This window comes from Barbus barbus (genome assembly GCF_936440315.1).
Source record: "Barbus barbus genome assembly, chromosome: 18".
NCBI lineage: Eukaryota > Metazoa > Chordata > Actinopteri > Cypriniformes > Cyprinidae > Barbus > Barbus barbus.
Genome location: NC_136746.1, coordinates 23,100,547 through 23,120,149, shown reverse-complemented (window position 1 = coordinate 23,120,149; position 19,603 = coordinate 23,100,547). Strand labels below are relative to the sequence as shown.

Here is a 19,603-nt window from a genome sequence, read left to right as displayed (position 1 = left end):
AAGACGTTACTGTTGTGATTAGTAATTAATTGGTTATTCTTTATTAATTGGTCATAGTTCGCAAGTAGTTCTCCATGAGGATATTTTTATTTAATAATTATCACATATCTAATAAGGAACTACCTTTGTCCTAAATTTGCTACTGCTTAGTTAATCTTGCTTCTCTATTAGATAACATACTTGGCCAATAAAGCTCATTGTGATTCTGATTCTGATAATAGTATTAAGTTAAGTGTTAATGTAGTACTACCTATTACTTCCTGCATAGTTACTTGTTAACAACAGACCATTATTCTAAAGTGTTACCAAAAACTGAAGGAAGAACTGTAAAACTGTACATCCTATGCACTTTTTTGTGAAAATTGTTATTATTGACATTCTGATGTCTGATTCAGCTGGAGACTCGACTCAGGTAAATCGTCAGGTGGCTGATCTGGAAACAGATGTGATAGCGACTCTGGAGGGTGTAAGGATGGTGAGGGGAACTATGGGACGTGTGTTGGCAGCATGGGACTCTTACAGTGATATCTACACCTCAATGCGAGCATGGCTGGAGCAGGGTCCACATGCCCAGCGACACGGACAGAGTACAGAGGTGAACAAATGCGTGCATAAAGAGAACTTTTAATTGACTTTGTTGCTCTCAATCCATGTACTGGGTAGACAAAGCTCAAATACTTTTAAGGCTGTTGATGGTTTTTTTGGGGGGGGTTTTGGTATGTAAACATGCCTCTCCCATTGATTTCCTAGGTGACATTATCAGTTATGTCAGAGTGGAATTCCCGCCAAGCTCACCTGAATGAGGTGGCCAACTACTTGACAGAGGTCACAGACCCACAGACAAGCCGTGCTATTTCAGATGAACTTTGCAAGATAAATCTGCTCTGGGCTGACTTTGCCAAAACAGCCCAGTTTGTAAGTTACCCATCATGTTCAAATTTGAATACTCTATGTGCAACCTTAATCATGAAATAAAGTACTAAAAAATGTGTGCTTATCTTGAATAGGACCAATACATTGGTGTGCCTTTTGTAGTATTTTGAGGCAAGTTGTATATTTCAGTCTTTTGCTGAGGAGCCCAGTGCTGGCCCATCCAGTCCTCAGACAGTTCAGTCTCTGATTAGGGAGGCCACTCAGTTACTGAAAGAACCTGTGGAGGTCGTTTCTGGATCCCTACGTACTTATACAAAGAGACTACAGGTATAGAGTGTGTGCATATACTGTACACTTGCGCACACACTCCCACATGCATAAAAACACACAATATATACTTCATATCTGGGGGTGGGGGTTGGGGGGCTTGCTTTGGTGTTTGAGGTGCGGCATGTACTAAATGGGTTGTAATGGGGTGGGCCACACTTTGTGAACTCAATCTAATTTGAGCTCTTCCCCTGAAGCCCTCATCCCATTCCCCTTTTTTCCAAACCTCATGTGAACCAAGACCGGGGGTTTCTAGTCGTGGCCTAATGGATAGAGAGTTGGACTTGTAACCCGAAGGTTGTGGGTTCGAATCTCAGGTCCGGCAGGGATTGTAGGTGGGGGAGTGAATAACCAACACTCTCTCCACCCTCAATACCACGACTGAGGTGAGACCCTTGAGCAAGGCACCGAACCCCCAACTGCTCCCCGGGCGCCGCAGCGTTGGCTGCCCACTGCTCCGGGTGTATGTTCACTACTGTGTGTACACTTGGATGGGTTAAATGCAGAGCACACATTTCACTGCTGGTTATACTCTGTATAATTGTGTATGTGACAAATAAAAACAAATTATAATTAATTATATTCCCTGATTTTTATTATAGATATTTGTGATGTTGTTGCTTTGTTTTTTGTTTTCTAAATTAAGGAATAGACTAAGTAGGATTTAGCTTAAAATAGTTTTTTCTCACAGCTTATGATGAAGAAAATAAAGGATGTGGATCTAGAAGCCCTCTCGCCGTCTCTTGACTGCTCTCCAGAAACCCTGAGCAAACTTCAACAAGCCATTCCTGAAGTAAGCAACCACATTGCTTTGTTTGGCCTTTTAGGTCTTCTTGTGCTTACTTTTCTTGCCTTCATGTATACAATCAAATTAGTGATCATATTAGTGTATCATATTAGCAAAATATAACATTTTTAAATGTTTATCTAACACAAATCTTTACTGATGTCTGTATGCATTTCTGTATTTTCTTTCTGTGTTTTGTTTGTGTGTGTGTGTGTATATCTAGGTCCTGCAAACACTTTGTGAGGCTGAACAGGTGTGTGATGAGCTGCGCGTGAGTGTGAGTGGGTTGGACGGGCGTCTAGCTGAACTGTTACACTGGGAGATGGAAGCCAGAGAGCTGTATCAGCTACTAAAGGAGGAAACGTACAGGCAGAAGAGAGGACAAGATCCCAGAGCACGGGTGAGTATACAAGCACCACAAAATAGTCATACATCTCCTTCCTTAAGTGATTTGGTGTAAATTACTTGTTCTCTCTTTTCCTGTAGCTGTTGATATCAAGGGGTTTACAGTTAGAGGGTCAGGTTGTTATGGAGGAGCAGGATCTGCAGATGATGGTCATGACTAATCAAAAGACTTCACCACTGCAGTATCTCATCGCATCCACCATGCAGGACAGAGTCCGCACTGCTGTTGAAAAGTCACAGGTCTGTCCTCTGCTTTTTAGATTTACGACACCTCAGAATGCTGTCAGCATGATTGCATTTATAAAATTATTTGAAATTAATTAATTCAAAAAAGATAATCTATAAACCTGAACCAGCTCTTTCGGTCATTATCAGTTATGCCATAAATTATGTTTTCTGTTATTTTCCTACAATGTCTAGGAGCCTAGGTAACCTTGTTTCAGAATTGTATGCAAATGCATTATGATTTAGAAATTTTGCTAAATCTCAACAGGAGGCCGTTGGGATGCTTAGCTCTTTGGGGGCTTGTAGAGACCGAAGCCCTGTTAGAGACCAGCCCCCTTCCAAGATCTTTGTCCAATATCAGGAAACAGAGGAAGAGTCCCAAAAACCCTCTTTCCAGCCTGTCTCTCCATCAGGAGCCCCTGGCCAAACAGAACCTCAGCCTGCAGTCAGGGCCAAAGTCCCAAAACAGTCTCAAATACTCTCAGAGGTATCTTCTCAAGCAGTTGACCTCAAGACCCGGCAATGTAGTCAGCCTGTGCCAATGATTGTTGTGCAAGCGTATGAAGAGGAGAAAAGTAGTCCACAACCACAAATTCATCCCTCTGTGCAAGTGAAAGCCTCTCAGTCCATTGAAGTTAAGTCAGAGAAAGTTGTCCGTGCTCAAACAAAAATCGACATAGAGCATCATGTAGAAAGCCAGCAATCTTTACCACAGTCTGTGACACAACAACAGACAGAAAAAGGTCCAGTAGCTAGCCAACCCTCACAGAACCTACAACAAGCAGAGTCACAAGTACATAATAAACAACAATTAGCAACACAACCGCATGTGTATATTCATCAACAAGAGAAAACTCAGCTTGCAAAACAGCAGGAGGTTCAACCACAAGTATCAATCCAGTCACAGTTTCAGGGCCATCTAGAAACACAAACACAGCATGCTCCAAAGCAGCAGAGGAAAGTAAAGAAGTCCCAGGCGCATCTGCAGAACAGACCTTGGCTTCAACAGAGGAGTCAACTGGAAAATGTTAACCAAACAACAATGCCACAGTTGGTCCCACAATCTCAGTCAGAGCCTAAGGACAAATGTCAAATAAGTTCTCAAGCACCACCACAGTATATAGTAGCTATTAGCTCACCTGAAGCACAGGGAGCTGCTCAAGGCACAGCACAATCAAAAAACATTGTTGAGAGTGATGAGAAACACCTGAAGCCAGCTCAGTCTGTTGCACAAGAGAAACCTCTTGTAAAAACACAAAACCTACCTCAAGCTGTGCCAGAAGTTCCAGCACAACCAGTGACTCAAAAACAACACCAACAGCCAGTGACTGTTCCGATTCATCAACAGGTATTTCCCCAACCTCAGCCCTTTTTATCAACTCAAGATCAAACAACTACACAACAAACACAAGCTACTGCACCCATTAAGCAACAAAAGCAACCTCAAACACCACAGCAACCTCAAGTGATGATCCCTAAACAGGTACAATCTCAATCCATGTCTCCCATGCAACCACAGGTTATGGCCCAATGGCAGCCTCATCAGACTATTGCTCAGCCTCATCCTGCAGTGCCACGACCACAAAGATATCCAGTGGCCCAAACAATGCCCCAAATGCCAGTCCAACAGTACCCAACATCTCCCATTCAACCACAAATAACAATGCAGAGACATCAGTCCCAGCAACCCACAATGTGTAATCTGACTGTAATTTCCCCTCAACCCAAAGGTGCATCCCCCATACAACCCAGAATCATCTCTATGCCTCGACCCCAGATATCTATTCAATCTCAAAACCAAACTCCGGTCAAAGCACAGGGAAGTGCACCACGTATGATTCAACTTCAGGGGCAACCCCAGTGGGGTCAACCAGGTGATCTCACCCAAACGTACCCCAGAGTGCAAGGACCAATTTCTGTTGCTGCCCAGATGCAGCCTCTGGCCCATTTCCAAACTCATTCCCAACCTCAAAGTATCTCTCCAACTCAACCTCAGCAGTGGTCACCAATAAGACCAGTGACCCAGACGTACCCCACTGTCCAAATTCCAGGTCAGATAGTCCAACCTCAACCTCAAATGGCAGGTTACCCTAAAATCCAGCCACAATCACAGCCTCAGCAGTGGCCCTCTGCTAGACCTGAATCACCTTGGGGTCAATCACTGATAAGACCCCAAGGTCCAGCTCAGCATATAGTTCCCTCTCAGCAATGGAGGCCTGTCAGTCCAGTATACCCAAGGCCTGAAACCCAAGGGCCCAAGGAACCACATCCTCAGTCCCAATATCAAGCTCTACCAAGGCCAGCAATCCCTCAATGTCAGTGGAGTCCAGTCCGGCCAGAAAATCAGTTTAAAGTTTCTTCCCAGACTATGTTCCATGGTGCTCCCCAGCCAGTAGCTCCATGGAATCAACCACCTGCACAAGCTCCCATAAGACCTCAGAGTCAACAACAGCCTCAGCAAAGTCAGCAAAAGTGGAGTTCATCCAAGACAGAGGCCCCATCTGCAACCCTCATACAAAGCCAAGTTGCCCAGGCAGAGCTTCAGTCCCAAGATCTGACAAACCCACAGTTACCAATACAGGAACCACCCCAACAGCAGTCAGCTCCTCGGGTTAAGCAGCCAGCACTTGCCCAGGCTCCCCCTCAAGCCTACACTGAGGCTTATATAAAGGCACAGGCCCTGGTTAGGGATAGATTTGAGGAAGCCAAGCACTGTCTTCAAGAACACATTATAGAAGCTATCAATGTATTCAAGGACAAGAGAATGACGGACGAACAGGCATCAGTTAAGGAGGTTTGTCCTTTTTAGACATGAGTTAGTTTGCTTGTTTTTTGGCTCTTTGCAACAGATCCCAATATCATTAAACTATATTGTTGTGTCTGAATGTATTATAAGAGATTATGGTTAATTTTCCCAAGTGTCTGTGTTGGGTTTTTTTTTTTTTTTAGGAGACGCTTCGGACTCTTGACCCTGAACTTCTTGAAGAGTTCTTGAGGGCTGCAGAAGGGATGGAAGCTTTCTGCACCCCATCTGAACTTAGAGACATGGAGTTTTTCACACAATCTGTTAGAACACAGTGGAAGGTATTGGTATAGTAATATTAGTGCTAGTTTGTCTATATCTGCAGTGTGACTTTAATGTTAACCATTTTTATTTTTGATACTAACTGAAATGCTCTACACTGTATTAAACTGATTGTATGTGAAGTTACAAATATTAAGAGGTTGTGTGCTTGCTATTGTGTTTTTTTATTTTTTATTAATATATTTAGGATGTTCGAGTGCAAATATCAGAATTTTTGAAGCAACTCAGATTTGAGTTAACCCGCCTGCATTTTAACCGTATGTCTGAGACATGTGAGATACACTTTAAGAAGGAAAAACTCAACCATAGGCCTGAATCAATATCAGAATTCAAAAGAAGTTACAGCTACCCTGACCACGGAGCATGAACAGACATGTGAACAAATGGGTGTGGGAATGAATTTCTCTTAGCTATATTTTATTTCTTCCTCTGTTTTCTAAATTAAACATTTGCTTTTGGGCTCCATTAATCCCTTAATTTCTTGCTCTAGTCTTTCTTCTTAACCCCATCACTTGCTTGGCACATGACTTTACACAACTTTATTTTTATTTTGCATGTTGCAAATGAAAATGAAAAATACTGCAAAGTAAAACAACAGTGCAAAGTAAATAAATTACAGTAGCATTAAATAGTAACAGTAAATAAAACGATAAATGATAAGATTAAAATATGAGTAAAATAACAAAAAGAAAAAAACATATCTGCAGGTTTAGTTTTTTTCTTTCTCTCTTCCTGCAGGCTTGTTTGTCTGCAGAGGGCAGTCTAGCAGAGGCAGGACAGCAGCTAGAAGCTCTGAAGGAGTTGTGTGATACCCTGAGCCCTGAGGACGCACACAGGCTCGCACAAGCCCAACTCAGAGAATGTGAGAGACGGCTTGCTGCCATCCAGCGGCAGTTCAGTGGAGACACAGATACACCTCCTTCAGACACTAGGTAACAGAAAGAGGAAGAGCCTCTCTCATATCACTTAATTTTAACCATTTAATAAAACCATTTATAAATTCAAGTAATTTATTTTCAATGTCTAATAGTTTACAAACAGCGCAAACAAAAGAACCACCCAATCAAAAAGCACCAACAGTCCCACCACCACCTGAGAAACCCAAAGAGGTTATTGTTTCAGAGGTACAAATATATGATCATTTTTATAGAACTTATGTTTGTATTATTTTATCTAAAAATCTTTGGTACATTTTCTTTTAGGCTATTACACCAGTTAGCCCCCAGCGACCGAGAACTGTGGAGAAGAGAGAGATAGTGAAACAAACAAGCACAGAAGAGGACAGGTATGGATATAAAAAGAGGAATTTCTGTATAAGATTGTATGTGATATTCTTTCAAAATCGTATGGTTTACATCTTTTTCTTGGACTGCTCAGGTACCGCAGCTCCAGATTTGCATTACAGGCTCAGCTAAACAGAAATGAGCAGTGCATGCTTGGAGATCGTACCTCAGAATCAGTCACTCCCACAGACCTGCAGAAACGACTGAGAGAGTTAAAGGTAATGCACAGTGTTTTAAAGTTAGCCATTTGATATTATTATGCATTTTCAAATGACAATTTAAAATTAATTTTTTTTTGGCTGTGTTTAAGTCTCTGTGGGACGAGACAGAGTCTCTGTGGAAGGAGTATGAAGCGCTGTGTATGCAATGTGTTCAGTACAACGAACGAGCTTTTGAGCAGGACCGTATGGAGCTCACTGTCAGGTGGAGAGAGCAGAGGTCCCAGTTACAGGGCAGGTATGACCATGTCAGACATGATATTACACTGACTTTCAGAGCAGTATAAGCTTTAATGTGTATTTAAAACTACCTGATATTAATATTCAGATAAAAGCATATTACTATTGCTATTATTCACTTTCACCCTGTGCCACCCAAATAATCATATGATCTGCTCAAATCCTGAGAAAATATCCTGTAGCAAGACTGTGTGTGTGTGTGTGTGTGTGTGTTTGTGTGTTTGTGTGTGTATTTGTGTATGTGTGTGTGTGTGTGTGTGTATATGTGTGTGTGTGTGTGTGTGTGTGTGCATGTTTATGTGGTTTATGAGGACACAAATTTGTATAATGACATGGGTATGACAGAGGTATTACAATATGAAGGTGGTTTATGAGGACACTGCAATAATGTCCCCGTTATTCAAAAGGCTTAAAAAACATACAAAATTGTATTCTGTGTCAAGTCTCCTGTGAGGGCTAAGTTTAGGTGTAGGGTTGGTGTAGGGCAATAGCACACACAGTTTGTTCAGTATAAAAACCGTTACGCCTATGGAGAGTCCCCATAAACCACAAAAACCAACATGTGTGTGTGTGTGTGTGTGTGTGTGAGAGTTTCTTTCTTGTGTTGTTAAATAAGTCTATGCATTCTGTCAGGGTGGATTCACTGGGAGCAGCACTTGAGCTCATGGACTCTATTAAGCTGAAGATCTCTGAGATTTCTGAAAGGATGCACAATTTCATCAAAGAACCCAAAGACATTAAGGGATATACACTAGCTAACCCTGCAATTTTGAGAGATGTGAAGGTGAGAGATATTTATTTGTATTAACTAAAAAAACATATTCATAGTTAACATTCAGAATGGAGACACAAATGCCATTTTATTTTATTTTGTTAATATAATATAATAATGTAATATAATATAATATAATAACTGAGAGACAAGAATGTTTGATGTACTGCATTCAGTGGTAATTTCTCTTCATGTTAAACTTAGCTCTTTGCCTTCATTCCATTTTTTATCTAAATATCTACCTCTCTCCCTTATTTTCAGGACTTAGATGAAAGTATCCAGACAGAGATGGATCGTCTGTCTCGATTCGACTCTGAGCCCAGTCATCTAGACCTGCGTGACCGATCACCGCTGACCCAGGTGGTTCTGAACCACAGATCCAGCCTGGACCAACTCAGGCAACAGGTGCGCAAGAGCGACGCCGCTGCCCGTGCCCTCGACCGCTTCCTCATGTCCCTGCGCACCGTGGAGCTCGATGTCTCTTCTGTGCAAAGTGCCCCCAGCAATGATGCTGTTGTACTGCAGGACAGCAGATCCAAGCTAGCACTAATCAGAAAGGGAGTCAGCAGCCTCAAGGATAAGGCTCCACAGCTGGACCAGCTCTTGGGAGGAGCACAGCTCGAAGTGACCCAGGACGGGAGCCCTGTTTCCTGTCTGGACATGGTGGGGGTACTGGTTCACAGGGTGGAAGAGGCAGACGATCGACTGATGATTCGACAGAATGAGCTCCAGAATGAACAGCAGAACCAGAGCCTCGGCCTGAGGAGGAAGACTATCCAGGCAGAGTTAAGGAAGGTGCTGGCGGCAGCAGAAAAACAGGGTCTAAAGGATCCCACTATGCCAGCTGTGCAACATCGGTAATGATCTTTGTTCCCTATAGATCTCATGATACAGATGCTTTAGACTTAGAAATGTCTTTATTTGGGCTTAATTTCAATTTAAGTTAATTAAGATTAATTTGATTGACTAATCAACATATGATATAATTAATTTATAGAATATCCAAGATTGTTTTTTCTATACAACAAAAGTTGACTTACAGGTGCATCTCAGTAAATTAGAAGGTCGTGGAAAAGTTATTTTTTTCTTGTATGTTATTTCAAAAAGTGAAACTTTCATATATTTTAGATTCATTGCATGTAAAGTAAAACATTTCGTTTTAATTTCGAGTGGTTTTTTGTTTTAATTTTGATGATTAGAGCTTACAGCTGATGAAAGTCAAAAATCAGTATCTCAAAATATTAGAATATTTACATTTGAGTTTCAATTAATGACCATTACTACAGTATAAATTCCGGGTATCTCTTGTTCTTTGAAACCACAATAATGGAGAAGACTGCTGACTTGGCAATGATCCAGAAGACGAACATTGACGCCCTCCACAAAGAGGGTAAGTCACAGAGGGTCATTACTAAAAGGTGTAGCTGTTTACAGAGTGCTGTATCAAAGCATATTAAATCCCAAGTTGACTGGAAGGAAGAATTTGGGTAGGAAAAGGTGCACAAGCAACAGGGATGACTGCAAGCTTGAGAATACTGTCAAGCAAAGCTGACTCAAACACTTGTGAGAGCTTCACAAGGAGTGGACTGAAGCTGGAGTCAGTGCATCAAGAGTCACCACGCTCGGACGTCTTCGGGTAAAGGGCTACCAAGCCACTTCTGAAATAGAGACAACTTCAGAAGAGTCTTACCTGGGCTGTAGAGAAAAAGAACTGGACTGTTGCTCATTGGTCCAAAGTCCTCTTTTCAAATGAAAGTAAATTTTGCATTTCATTTGGAAATCAAGGTCCCAGAGTCTGGCGGAAGAGTGGAGAGGCACTGAATCCATGTTGCTTGAAGTCCAGTGTGACGTTTCCACAGTCAGTGATGATTTGTGGTGCCATCATGTCATCTGCTGGTGTTGGTCCACTGTGTTTTCTGAAGTTCACAGTCAACGCAGCCATCTACCAGGACATTTTAAAGCACTTCATGCTTCCTTCTAGAGGGCTGCATTGGGTTTGGGCTCCCGCAGGACCCGATGCTAATCTTGCGGGAGCGTGTGGTTTTACCTTTTCTGCGGGCGGGCATGTTTACATGACAAAAGCAAAGCAAGGCAAGTCAGACATCTGGAAAAAAAATTCAATTGTCACGGAAAAAAATGGGAAAGAATTAAATTTCGTTAGTTGCGATAAATGTGCAAAAGTGTTCGTTTATAACAGACATAAACCTGGCACCTCTGCCCTGAGGCGACATACCTGCACAGTTCTCTCTGGTCAAAGCAAGCTCTCATTCCCCAATACAGCACTTCCTGCTCACGTTAAGCAAGAAACTACAGAAAAATGTGTTGCACTTTGCTGTAAAGATATCAGACCATTTGACTTTCTTGCCGGGAAAGGCTTTGTTGACATTGTTCGCGGGAGCGGGCGGGAGTGGACACAAACATTGAGGGTGCGGGCGGGAGTGGAACTCGCAGGTTGCGGGAGCGGGCGGTTTAAGAAAACAGTCCCGCACAGGGCTCTACTTCCTTCTGCTGACAAGCTTTATGGAGATACTGATTTCATTTTCCAGCAGGACTTGGCACCTGCCCACACTGCCAAAGGTACCAAAAGCTGGTTCAATGACCATGGTGTTACTGTGCTTGTTTGGCTTGAACTCGCCTGACCTGAACCCCATAGAGAATCTATGGGGTATTGTCAAGAGGAAGATGAGAGACACCAGTCCCAACAATGCAGATGACCTGAAGGCCGCTATCAAAGCAACCTGGACTTCCATACCACCTCAGCAGTGCCACAAACTGATCAACTCCATGCCACGCCGAATTGAGGCAGTAATTAAAGCAAAAGGAGCCCCTACTAAGTATTGAGTACATATACAGTAAATGAACATACTTTCCAGAAGGCCAACAATTCACTAAAAAATGTTTTTTTTTTTTATTGGTCTTATGAAGTATTCTAATTTGTTGAGATATTGAATTGGTGGGTTTTTGTTAAATGTGAGCCTAAATCATCACAATTAAAAGAACCAAAGACTTAAACTACTTCAGTCTGTGTGCATTGAATTTATTTAATACACAAGTTTCACAATTTGAGTTAAATTACTGAAATAAATTAACTTTTCCACGACATTCTAATTTATTGAGATGCACCTGTACAGTAACTGCCAATGTCAAGCTCCAAAAAAATGGTATGCTATGTCTGTGTGTTCTCCTTCACTCTGTGTTTAACACTGTGTTTGCATCTATGTTAAGGATGCGAGCACTGTCCGATCTGGAATCGCAACTGAATTCTCTTCGCCCTGAATACCAAAGCATCAAGAAGGCTCTGTCTGAAGTCTCTCCACAAAAAGAGCACCCTCAACCAGCAAATGAAGAGCTTGACTTCCTTTGGGAAGAGACTGAAAGAGCTGTATCTGACAGGTGGTTTCTAGCCCTAAGTTGATATTTACTTTGATTTAATTCACCTATTTTTCTTTCGTAAAGGGTTCATTCCCCCAAAATGAAAAATCTGTCCTCATTTATTCACCCTCAAGTTGTTCCAAACCTGTACTGATTTCTTTCTTCTGCTGAATGCAAAGGTGTTTTGAAGAATGTGGCTAACCAAACAGTTGCTGGACCCAAATGACTTCCATAGTATCGAAAAAAACACTATGAAAGTCGATGGGGACCAGAAACTGTTTGGTTACCCACATTCAGAAGGAAATTCAAGTATGATTGACAGAAACCCAGAGTGTTATTCTGTGTATGTGTATGTTTGACAGACAAGAGCAGTGCACTGTTCTTAAGGAACTCCTGAAGAAATTTCAGAACTGTCGCAGTTACCTGGGCAACACTCTCCAGAGGGCGGAGCAAACAATCAATGAGCAGGCTTCATACATGGGCAAAGACAATCTACAGCGACTCCTTGCAAAAGTATGTCAACTTCAGACTAATCACAATACATACTAATGTTATAATTGCTCATTGTAATTTACCAACAGGTTTCTTTACAGAAAGGTTTTTTTATACTGGATTTTCACCATCAGGGGTCAGTCATTACTCAGATATTACAAGTCAGACGCAGATGCACAATAGAGCACAGTGTGAAGCAGTCTCATTTTAAATTCATCCTGTAATTGAATTTTGTATCCGCTTCCTCTGCATGTACAGAAAGGGCTTCACATTTATTACTCTCAAAGAGGCTTCTATTTCCATTTTTGTTCTGTCAAATCAGTGACAATGTTCGATTAATCTTAATTAATTTTAATTTTTGATTAAATTTTTATATTTAGTCAGATCCTCCATGCAGTATATTTATTTGCAGAGTTATGATGAATAAAACTGTTGTTAATTTATTATATTTGTGTAGTCTACATGTATGTACCAAAAGTAGTAATAAGTTCTCATGTTAAAAGGCAGGATTAAAAAATGTCTAGTCTATCTAGTAAGAGTAGCTTAGATCTTAGACTACCACCACCATAGTCTTTTTTTTTTCTTCCTATTTTATCTCATAAATGTTTCTATTTCTAATAATGTTTCTGTCTGTATATTGTAGGTCGTTGGTATAAAGGAGGATCTTAATAGCCTCGGACCCAAGATGGAGGAGTTCAGATCTGTGTGTAGACAGTTGCAGTCCCAACTAAAGAAAATTCCTGATTGCTCGGAAACTCCATTTGAGATGGAGGCAGATGCTTTGGTGGACTCATGGCTGGATGTGAGGATATGAAAAACACTGTTCACGTGCATTTTATGTTGATCAGTCATTTTAGTTTCTTAGCAAATCTGTGTGTCTCTCTGGCAGGTGTCAGAGAAGACAGACAGTTACATGGATAACCTGCGTGTGGGCCTGGAGTTGTGGGAGAAACAGCTGGTTCTGGGTGGAGAAGTGGACAGCTGGACTTCTACTAAACTCATTATCTTCTCAGAGTCTCACCCTTTCAGCAGTGAAACGGAGGTTGACAGCATGAAGGTGTGTCTTAAAAATTAATCTGCCTTAAAAGGATCCACAGTGTTCACAGGCACAGAACTGTCATTTTGATTCCATTGGGTCTTTTGTGTGTTTATTAGAATGAGATTCAGTGCCAGGAGGACAACCTTGAACACTTCCACAGGAAGTTACTAGAGATCCAGGAACTACTGCAGAGCAAAGAATCTCCTCTTGAGTTACAGGTAAACGTGCAGCTTATTTTTTTCTGTTTATTAACTTTTTGGACTTTTCTAAATGCTCATTATTCCTAACTTTAAATGCGCACACACACACACTGTCTGTCTTAGGTAATGGAAACCAACCTGAGGAAGAAAATGGAGCAGGTGAAGGAACTGTTCTCCGATTGCACTGAAGTGTTTCAGGAGCTCCTCACAGTTAAAGCTCATGTGATAGAAAAGATTGACACCTACCAATCATCTGTGAAGAATATACGCTCCTCAGTAGACATGATCAGTTCAGAGGATCGCGCAGAACTGGATGCGCATTTACAGGTATGATTAACAGACAGACAGACATGCTTGCATAACATTTTAATATACAGTCCCCTCCATAAGTATTGGAACAGTAAAAACAAAATTGCTCTGTTGCCTGTAGAGTCAAGACATTTGCAAATATGATTAAAAGATGAATATGAGACAAAACTATAGAATGTCACATTTTATTATTAGCCGTTTCAACACATACATGTTTTACCAAATAAAAAGAACAGCACTTTTAGAGGCCATCCCACTCATTGATGTGAGCATAAGTATTGGGACAGTTGAACATAAGGCAGATATAAAAGATTAAAAGCTATTATTTAGTTGCAGATCTCTTGCGCACAATCACAGCAGTGAGTCTGTGACCCTTAGACATCACCAGACTCTTGGTCTCATCCTTTGAAATACTTTTCCCAGCCTTTAATGCAGCCAATTCCAATTGTTGCTTGTTTTGGGGAGTTTCTGCCTTTACTCTCCTCTTCAGCTGGTGAAATTCATGTTCAATTGGATTTAAATCTGTAGATTGACTTGGGCAATCTAAAACATTTTTTTGCCCTTATAAAATACAAGATGGCGCAACTGATGGCAGCTATTGTGCGTTGCTCTCCAGTGTTTCTACTGTTTTTGTTTGTTTTTCCTGTTTTTTGTTTTTCAAATACGATCAGTTTTACCAAGGATGACCTGTTGAACATTTGGCAGAACACACCACAAACTCTTTTACCGGATTTAGATTTTTCGGACGTTTTGCTGGACATTGTAGTTGGCGGAGCCGTAGCTCTGGTCAAACACAGGAGGCGCAGACGGGGGAAACTTCGTCAGCGCGGATTTCGAACAGCGTTGCCTAGCATCCATCTGGCGAATCTCCGCTCTCTACCCAACAAAACGGACAAACTCCTTCTGTTATCCCGGACAAACAAGGATTTTTCTAACTCTGCTGCTCTGTGTTTCACGGAAACCTGGCTAAATGGCTTTTAACACCATCATCACGGACACCCTTCAGAATAAACTAACCCAGCTCTCCGTCCCCACCTCTGTCTGTCAGTGGATCAACAGCTTCCTGACAGACAGACAGCAGTTAGTAAAGCTTGGTAAATTCACATCCGGCACTCGTTTCTTCAGCACTGGAGCTCCTCAGGGCTGCGTACTCTCCCCACTGCTCTTCTCCCTCTACACCAATGACTGCACCTCTAAAGTCCCCTCTCTCAAGCTCCTGAAGTTTGCAGACGACACCACACTGATCGGCCTCATCCAGGACGGTGACGAGTCTGCTTACAGACAGGAGGTTAAGGAGCTGGCTGTCTGGTGCAGTCTTAACAACCTGTAGCTTAATATGCTCAAAACCGTGGAGATGATCATGGACTTCAGGAGAAACCCCCCTGCTCTCCCCCCACTCACCATCATGAACAGCACTGTGACTGCAGTGGAGTCATTTAGATTCCTGGGCACCACCATCTCTCTCAGGGCCTGAAGTGGGATATTCACATAGACTCCATTGTCAGAAAGGCCCAGCAGAGGTTGTACTTCCTTCGCCAGCTGAGGAAGTTCAATCTGCCACAAGAGCTGCTGAAACAGTTCTTCTCCGCCATCATTGAATCCATCCTCTGCACTTTAATAACTGTCTGGTTCAACTCAACTACCAAATCTGACCTCAGAAGACTACGGAGGGTAGTCCGGAATCATTGGTACAACCCAACCCCACTCTCCAAGAACTGTACTTATCCAGAGTGAGTAAAAGGGCTGGTAAAATCACTCTGGACCCCTCACATCCAGCACACTCCCTCTTTGAACTGTTACCGTCTGGTCGACGCTACAGAGCTCTGAGCACCAGAACGCCCAGACACAGGAACAGTTTCTTCCTTCAGGCAATCCATCTCATGAACACTCAACAATAAACGTGGAACACACAACTATAATACATATTCACCACACTCACTTATTTTATTTTTGTTTTCTAATTTCTAATTTGCACATACTTGACCTGTACATACATAGTTGTCTATATTATATATTGTATATTTGTATATTATTCTTTTATTATCTGTGTTCTGTCCTGTTGCTGTCTTTCTGTTGCACTGTGGAGCTTCTGTCACTACAACAAATTCCTTGTATGTGTAAACATACTTGGCCAATAAAGCTCATTCTGATTCTGATTCTGATAAATTCCTTGACTGAACTATCAGGGTGTTTTGGGTCATTGTCCTGATGCAATATGAAGCACTTCCCAATGAATCTGGTGGCATTTTCTTGAATATTGGTAGGCAAGATGGTTTTGTACCCTTCCAAATTCACTCTGCTACTGCCATCATACATTAAGTCATCAGTAAAGTTGAGAGGGCCTGTTCCAGAGGCAGCCATGCATGCCCATGCCATGACACCACCTCCACCATGCTTTACAGATGAGGCTGTATGCTTGGGATCATTTGCAGTTCCCTTTTTTTCTCCTCATTTTTGCTTTCCCATCACTTAGATAAAGGTTCATCTTTGTCTCATCGGCCCATAAACACAGTTCCAAAACTCTTCTGGCTCACCTTTGTGCTTTTTTGCAAACTCTAATCTTGCCTTTCTATTTTTGCTGCTGGTTAGAGGTTTGCATCTTGCTGTGTAGCATCTGTAATTCTGTGTCAAAGTCTCCTGAGGACTGTAGATTGTCAGAGCATCAGCCCAGCTTTCTGGAATTTGTTGGTGATTTTACAGACATGTCTTTTAGGGTTAATTTTCACATCTTTTGTGATTTGTCTGTCAGCAAGTACTGTTGTTTTCTCAGGCGATCAGGTCATTATTGGTTGCTGGTGGTTTCCAAACTCTTGATTTCTCCATGCCCTTTGTTTTTGCTAGAGCTCTAATTGACTACCTCTTTTCTTTTAGCATCCAAATTTCTTGCTTTTCTCTCAGTCAGCTCCCTCGTCTTCATCCTGGTTTGTGTGTGTCATCATCGAATGCAAGATTCAGAATACAGAAGTAATGGATATAACTGATACGACACATTCCCTGCTTTTAATATCTGAAGAATTAATGCAACAGGACACAGCTGATCATTTAGAAAGACCTGTGAGGCAACTGTTCCAATACTCATGCTCACATCAGATAGAGGGATGAAACTCTAAAAGTGCTGAACTTCTTAGCTGGTAAAACATCTATGTGTTGAATCACCCAATAATAAAACGTGACATTCTGTAGTTTTGTCTCATATTCATCTTTTAATCATATTTGTAAATGTCTTGACTCCACAGCCAACAGAGCAATTTTGACTTTACTGTTCCAATACGTTTGGAGGGCACTGTATAACCAATTTTATTTTCTGTTTGTAGGACTTGTGTGAGCAGCTTTTGGACCAGGAGGAGCAGGCTGAAACTTTGCTGAAGGAAATCAATCTCATGTCCAGCATTACTGGACCGCAGGCCTTGGAGGAGCTGACCAATCATAGTAAGCGTCTCAAAGACAGCATTGCTGAAACACGGGAATTGATTCGCCAGAAGAAGGATCAAGGGGAGAAAAGCTTCCTTCAGACTATTAAAGGTCTGAGTAACTGCATTCTGCATTGTGTCATTGCGAAAATTAAACCAGTGGAAAAAGTTATTTTGTATTTTGACCATTTGTCCCATTGGTTCTCTGCAGAAGAGTTTCAGTCGTTTGAGGAATGGTTACAAGATGAGCAGCTCTCTGTGAATGAGTGCTTTGAGAACCCTGAGAGGAAGCAGGATATAGAAACATCCATGCAGAGACTGACAGTGAGTAACAATGAGGTCCCAACCCTATGATTAAGGTTTCCATTGTGGTTTAGGACATTTTGGAAATACTTTTTAGATAAAAAGACTTGTTGTATAATACACTGATTGCAAGGACAGCAATCCAATGGCAAGAGTCACCAGATGATAACAGCCTTATTCAAAAGCATAATTATAGAATTACAGGAAGGGTTCAAATTGAGTTCATCAGTACGGAACAATTTGTGTTTTCTTCAGAGTTTCCTGGCCTCTAAGGAAGGAGAGCAGCGCCTGGCTCAGTTGAAGGAGAGGTTTGAGCAAGGGGGACAGGTAAAGCTCCCAGCTGAGGCTCAAGCTTTGCTCTCCACATGGCATCAGGAACAGGAGGGAGAACTGGCCACACTCAGGGCTCACTGCCAGGGACGCCATAAACAGCTAGATGATATTCTCCAAAACCTCAACAGGTACATGGATGAAGTTCTCATCATGGCTCTATTAATTGTTACTGTTGTTTCATGATTCATTCATGACTTTGTCTTTAGTTTGCATGAGGAACATAACCATTTGAAGGACTGGCTGCAGCAGAGAGAGCAAGTGCCAGAGCAGAGAGAAAAACTGAGGCAAATCCAAGACGATTTTCTTAAAGAAAGGTACCACTCACTATTCAGTGCAAATAAACAGTGCCAGACTTCATTATTGACTAAATTGCAGAAAATCCATATCGCAACTTCAATTTTATTTTTATTAATTCTGCAGTCTTTTATTTTATATAAAACCTACTTAACTCCTACTTTCACCCTTAATCCACAGCGGTCGTGTGGAGGCATTCAATGACTTGTTATCTGCTGTAAGGATGCGTGGCCTGAGGGGAGACCCTCACCTTAGAGACTGCGAGACCCTGATAGACCGATACCACAGCCTGGGGATTCTTTTGGAGAATCAGGCAGAAGTCCACAAGACACTTGATGATCAAATTGAAAGATTCCAAACCAATGTAGAACAGATCAGAGCCTGGATCAGAAATTTAAAGCAAAGACTTGAGTACTTGGGGACAGACACGCCAATGCAGGAAAAAGATGTAAATGCTCAGGTGCGCCCACTAACCCTCATTGTTTGGATTCTTTAGCTGTATTTTAGGGGAACAACTGGTTAAACATCGTAAACTGAAAGAAATTTGTAATATCCTCAGTGAGAGGATTTAGAATACAATTAATTTTCTTAAATTGTTTCTATTTTAAGGCTGTGCTTAATCTAAATTCTGAGGGTGATGCTAAACTCGTGGCTCTGAAAGAAGAGGGTGATACTTTATGTGCTCATGAGATTTTGGAGGACACCAGAAGACAGGAGCTCATTCACACCCTTGGAAACATTGAAGATGAGTGGAAAAGGGTTCTGGATATGGCTCAGCAGCTAAAATATCAAGCAGAACTCCAAGACACTCTCTGTAGAGAACTAGAAGATCTACAAGCCCAGGAAGAGAGCATCCAGTCCTGGGTAAGAGAACAACTGCAAATGCTTCACTCTTTGGGGAAGGACCTTCAGCCACACGAAAAACTTTATAAAGTGCAGGTAAAGACAGAGGGATTTTTAAAATCTAAATATTTTCATGGCTTTTGCATGATTCTAACCCAGATAAAACTGAGTAAAGCTTGCTAGCCGAGCAAATATTGTGTTGGGAGTAATGTCTGTACTGTATATCCTCTAGGCTGTCTTAGACCTGGGTGATGAAGCCGATTCCAGATTGGCCAGTTTACAGAGACAAGGACAACATTTATGTTCTTATAAAGAGCTTGAGAATGAGAGGAGGAGCCACATTGACCAAACCCAGAGAGCAGTAGAGGAGGAGTGGAGGAAAGTGCTACAACTTGCCCAGGAGCTCAAGAACCAGGTCAAGCATGAGGAATCTCTCTATAGAGAGTTACAAACTTTCTGTGATCAAGGAGACAACGCTCGATCCTGGATTAGACATCTCAGAGAAACCCTGGATTGCCTTCCTGTGACATCTTCCATTCAAGAGAGGCTTAATGGAGCTGAGGTAATAGAGAGGAAAATTTAACCCTTAAATGTTTGTACATGAGAGGCTTGGGAAGGGACAGTGAGTGAGCCTAATTTATGATAAACTATAATATTGAAAATGGGGCAAGTTGTCAGGTTCACTCTAAAGGCATACATTCGATTACATCAGACGGCTAAAAATTGTAGCCAACACATCATAAGTATTCAAAATGTGAGGCTACATAAATATGATTTGTACATGAAGTGAAGG

General features: G+C 41.7%; 1 protein-coding gene across 1 annotated transcript in view; it reads left to right on the top strand.

Moving 5' to 3' along the window:
* Positions 1 to 19,603, top strand: part of LOC306884202 (uncharacterized protein) — a gene marked incomplete at its 5' end in the record, with an annotated part of 109,524 nt that overhangs the window by 11,487 nt on the left and 78,434 nt on the right. Inside the window, 28 exons of the mRNA XM_079439921.1 lie at positions 396 to 595; positions 751 to 915; positions 1,063 to 1,200; positions 1,892 to 1,993; positions 2,211 to 2,387; positions 2,474 to 2,632; positions 2,886 to 5,411; positions 5,567 to 5,701; positions 6,441 to 6,634; positions 6,733 to 6,826; positions 6,905 to 6,987; positions 7,080 to 7,203; positions 7,296 to 7,441; positions 8,077 to 8,227; positions 8,477 to 9,072; positions 11,441 to 11,608; positions 11,950 to 12,100; positions 12,723 to 12,881; positions 12,969 to 13,136; positions 13,235 to 13,336; positions 13,442 to 13,645; positions 16,942 to 17,149; positions 17,249 to 17,361; positions 17,596 to 17,801; positions 17,880 to 17,987; positions 18,148 to 18,427; positions 18,577 to 18,906; positions 19,043 to 19,372. Of these exons, the coding sequence (XP_079296047.1) occupies positions 396 to 595; positions 751 to 915; positions 1,063 to 1,200; positions 1,892 to 1,993; positions 2,211 to 2,387; positions 2,474 to 2,632; positions 2,886 to 5,411; positions 5,567 to 5,701; positions 6,441 to 6,634; positions 6,733 to 6,826; positions 6,905 to 6,987; positions 7,080 to 7,203; positions 7,296 to 7,441; positions 8,077 to 8,227; positions 8,477 to 9,072; positions 11,441 to 11,608; positions 11,950 to 12,100; positions 12,723 to 12,881; positions 12,969 to 13,136; positions 13,235 to 13,336; positions 13,442 to 13,645; positions 16,942 to 17,149; positions 17,249 to 17,361; positions 17,596 to 17,801; positions 17,880 to 17,987; positions 18,148 to 18,427; positions 18,577 to 18,906; positions 19,043 to 19,372 (7,517 nt within the window). The remainder of the gene's footprint in view (positions 1 to 395; positions 596 to 750; positions 916 to 1,062; positions 1,201 to 1,891; positions 1,994 to 2,210; positions 2,388 to 2,473; positions 2,633 to 2,885; positions 5,412 to 5,566; positions 5,702 to 6,440; positions 6,635 to 6,732; positions 6,827 to 6,904; positions 6,988 to 7,079; positions 7,204 to 7,295; positions 7,442 to 8,076; positions 8,228 to 8,476; positions 9,073 to 11,440; positions 11,609 to 11,949; positions 12,101 to 12,722; positions 12,882 to 12,968; positions 13,137 to 13,234; positions 13,337 to 13,441; positions 13,646 to 16,941; positions 17,150 to 17,248; positions 17,362 to 17,595; positions 17,802 to 17,879; positions 17,988 to 18,147; positions 18,428 to 18,576; positions 18,907 to 19,042; positions 19,373 to 19,603) is intronic.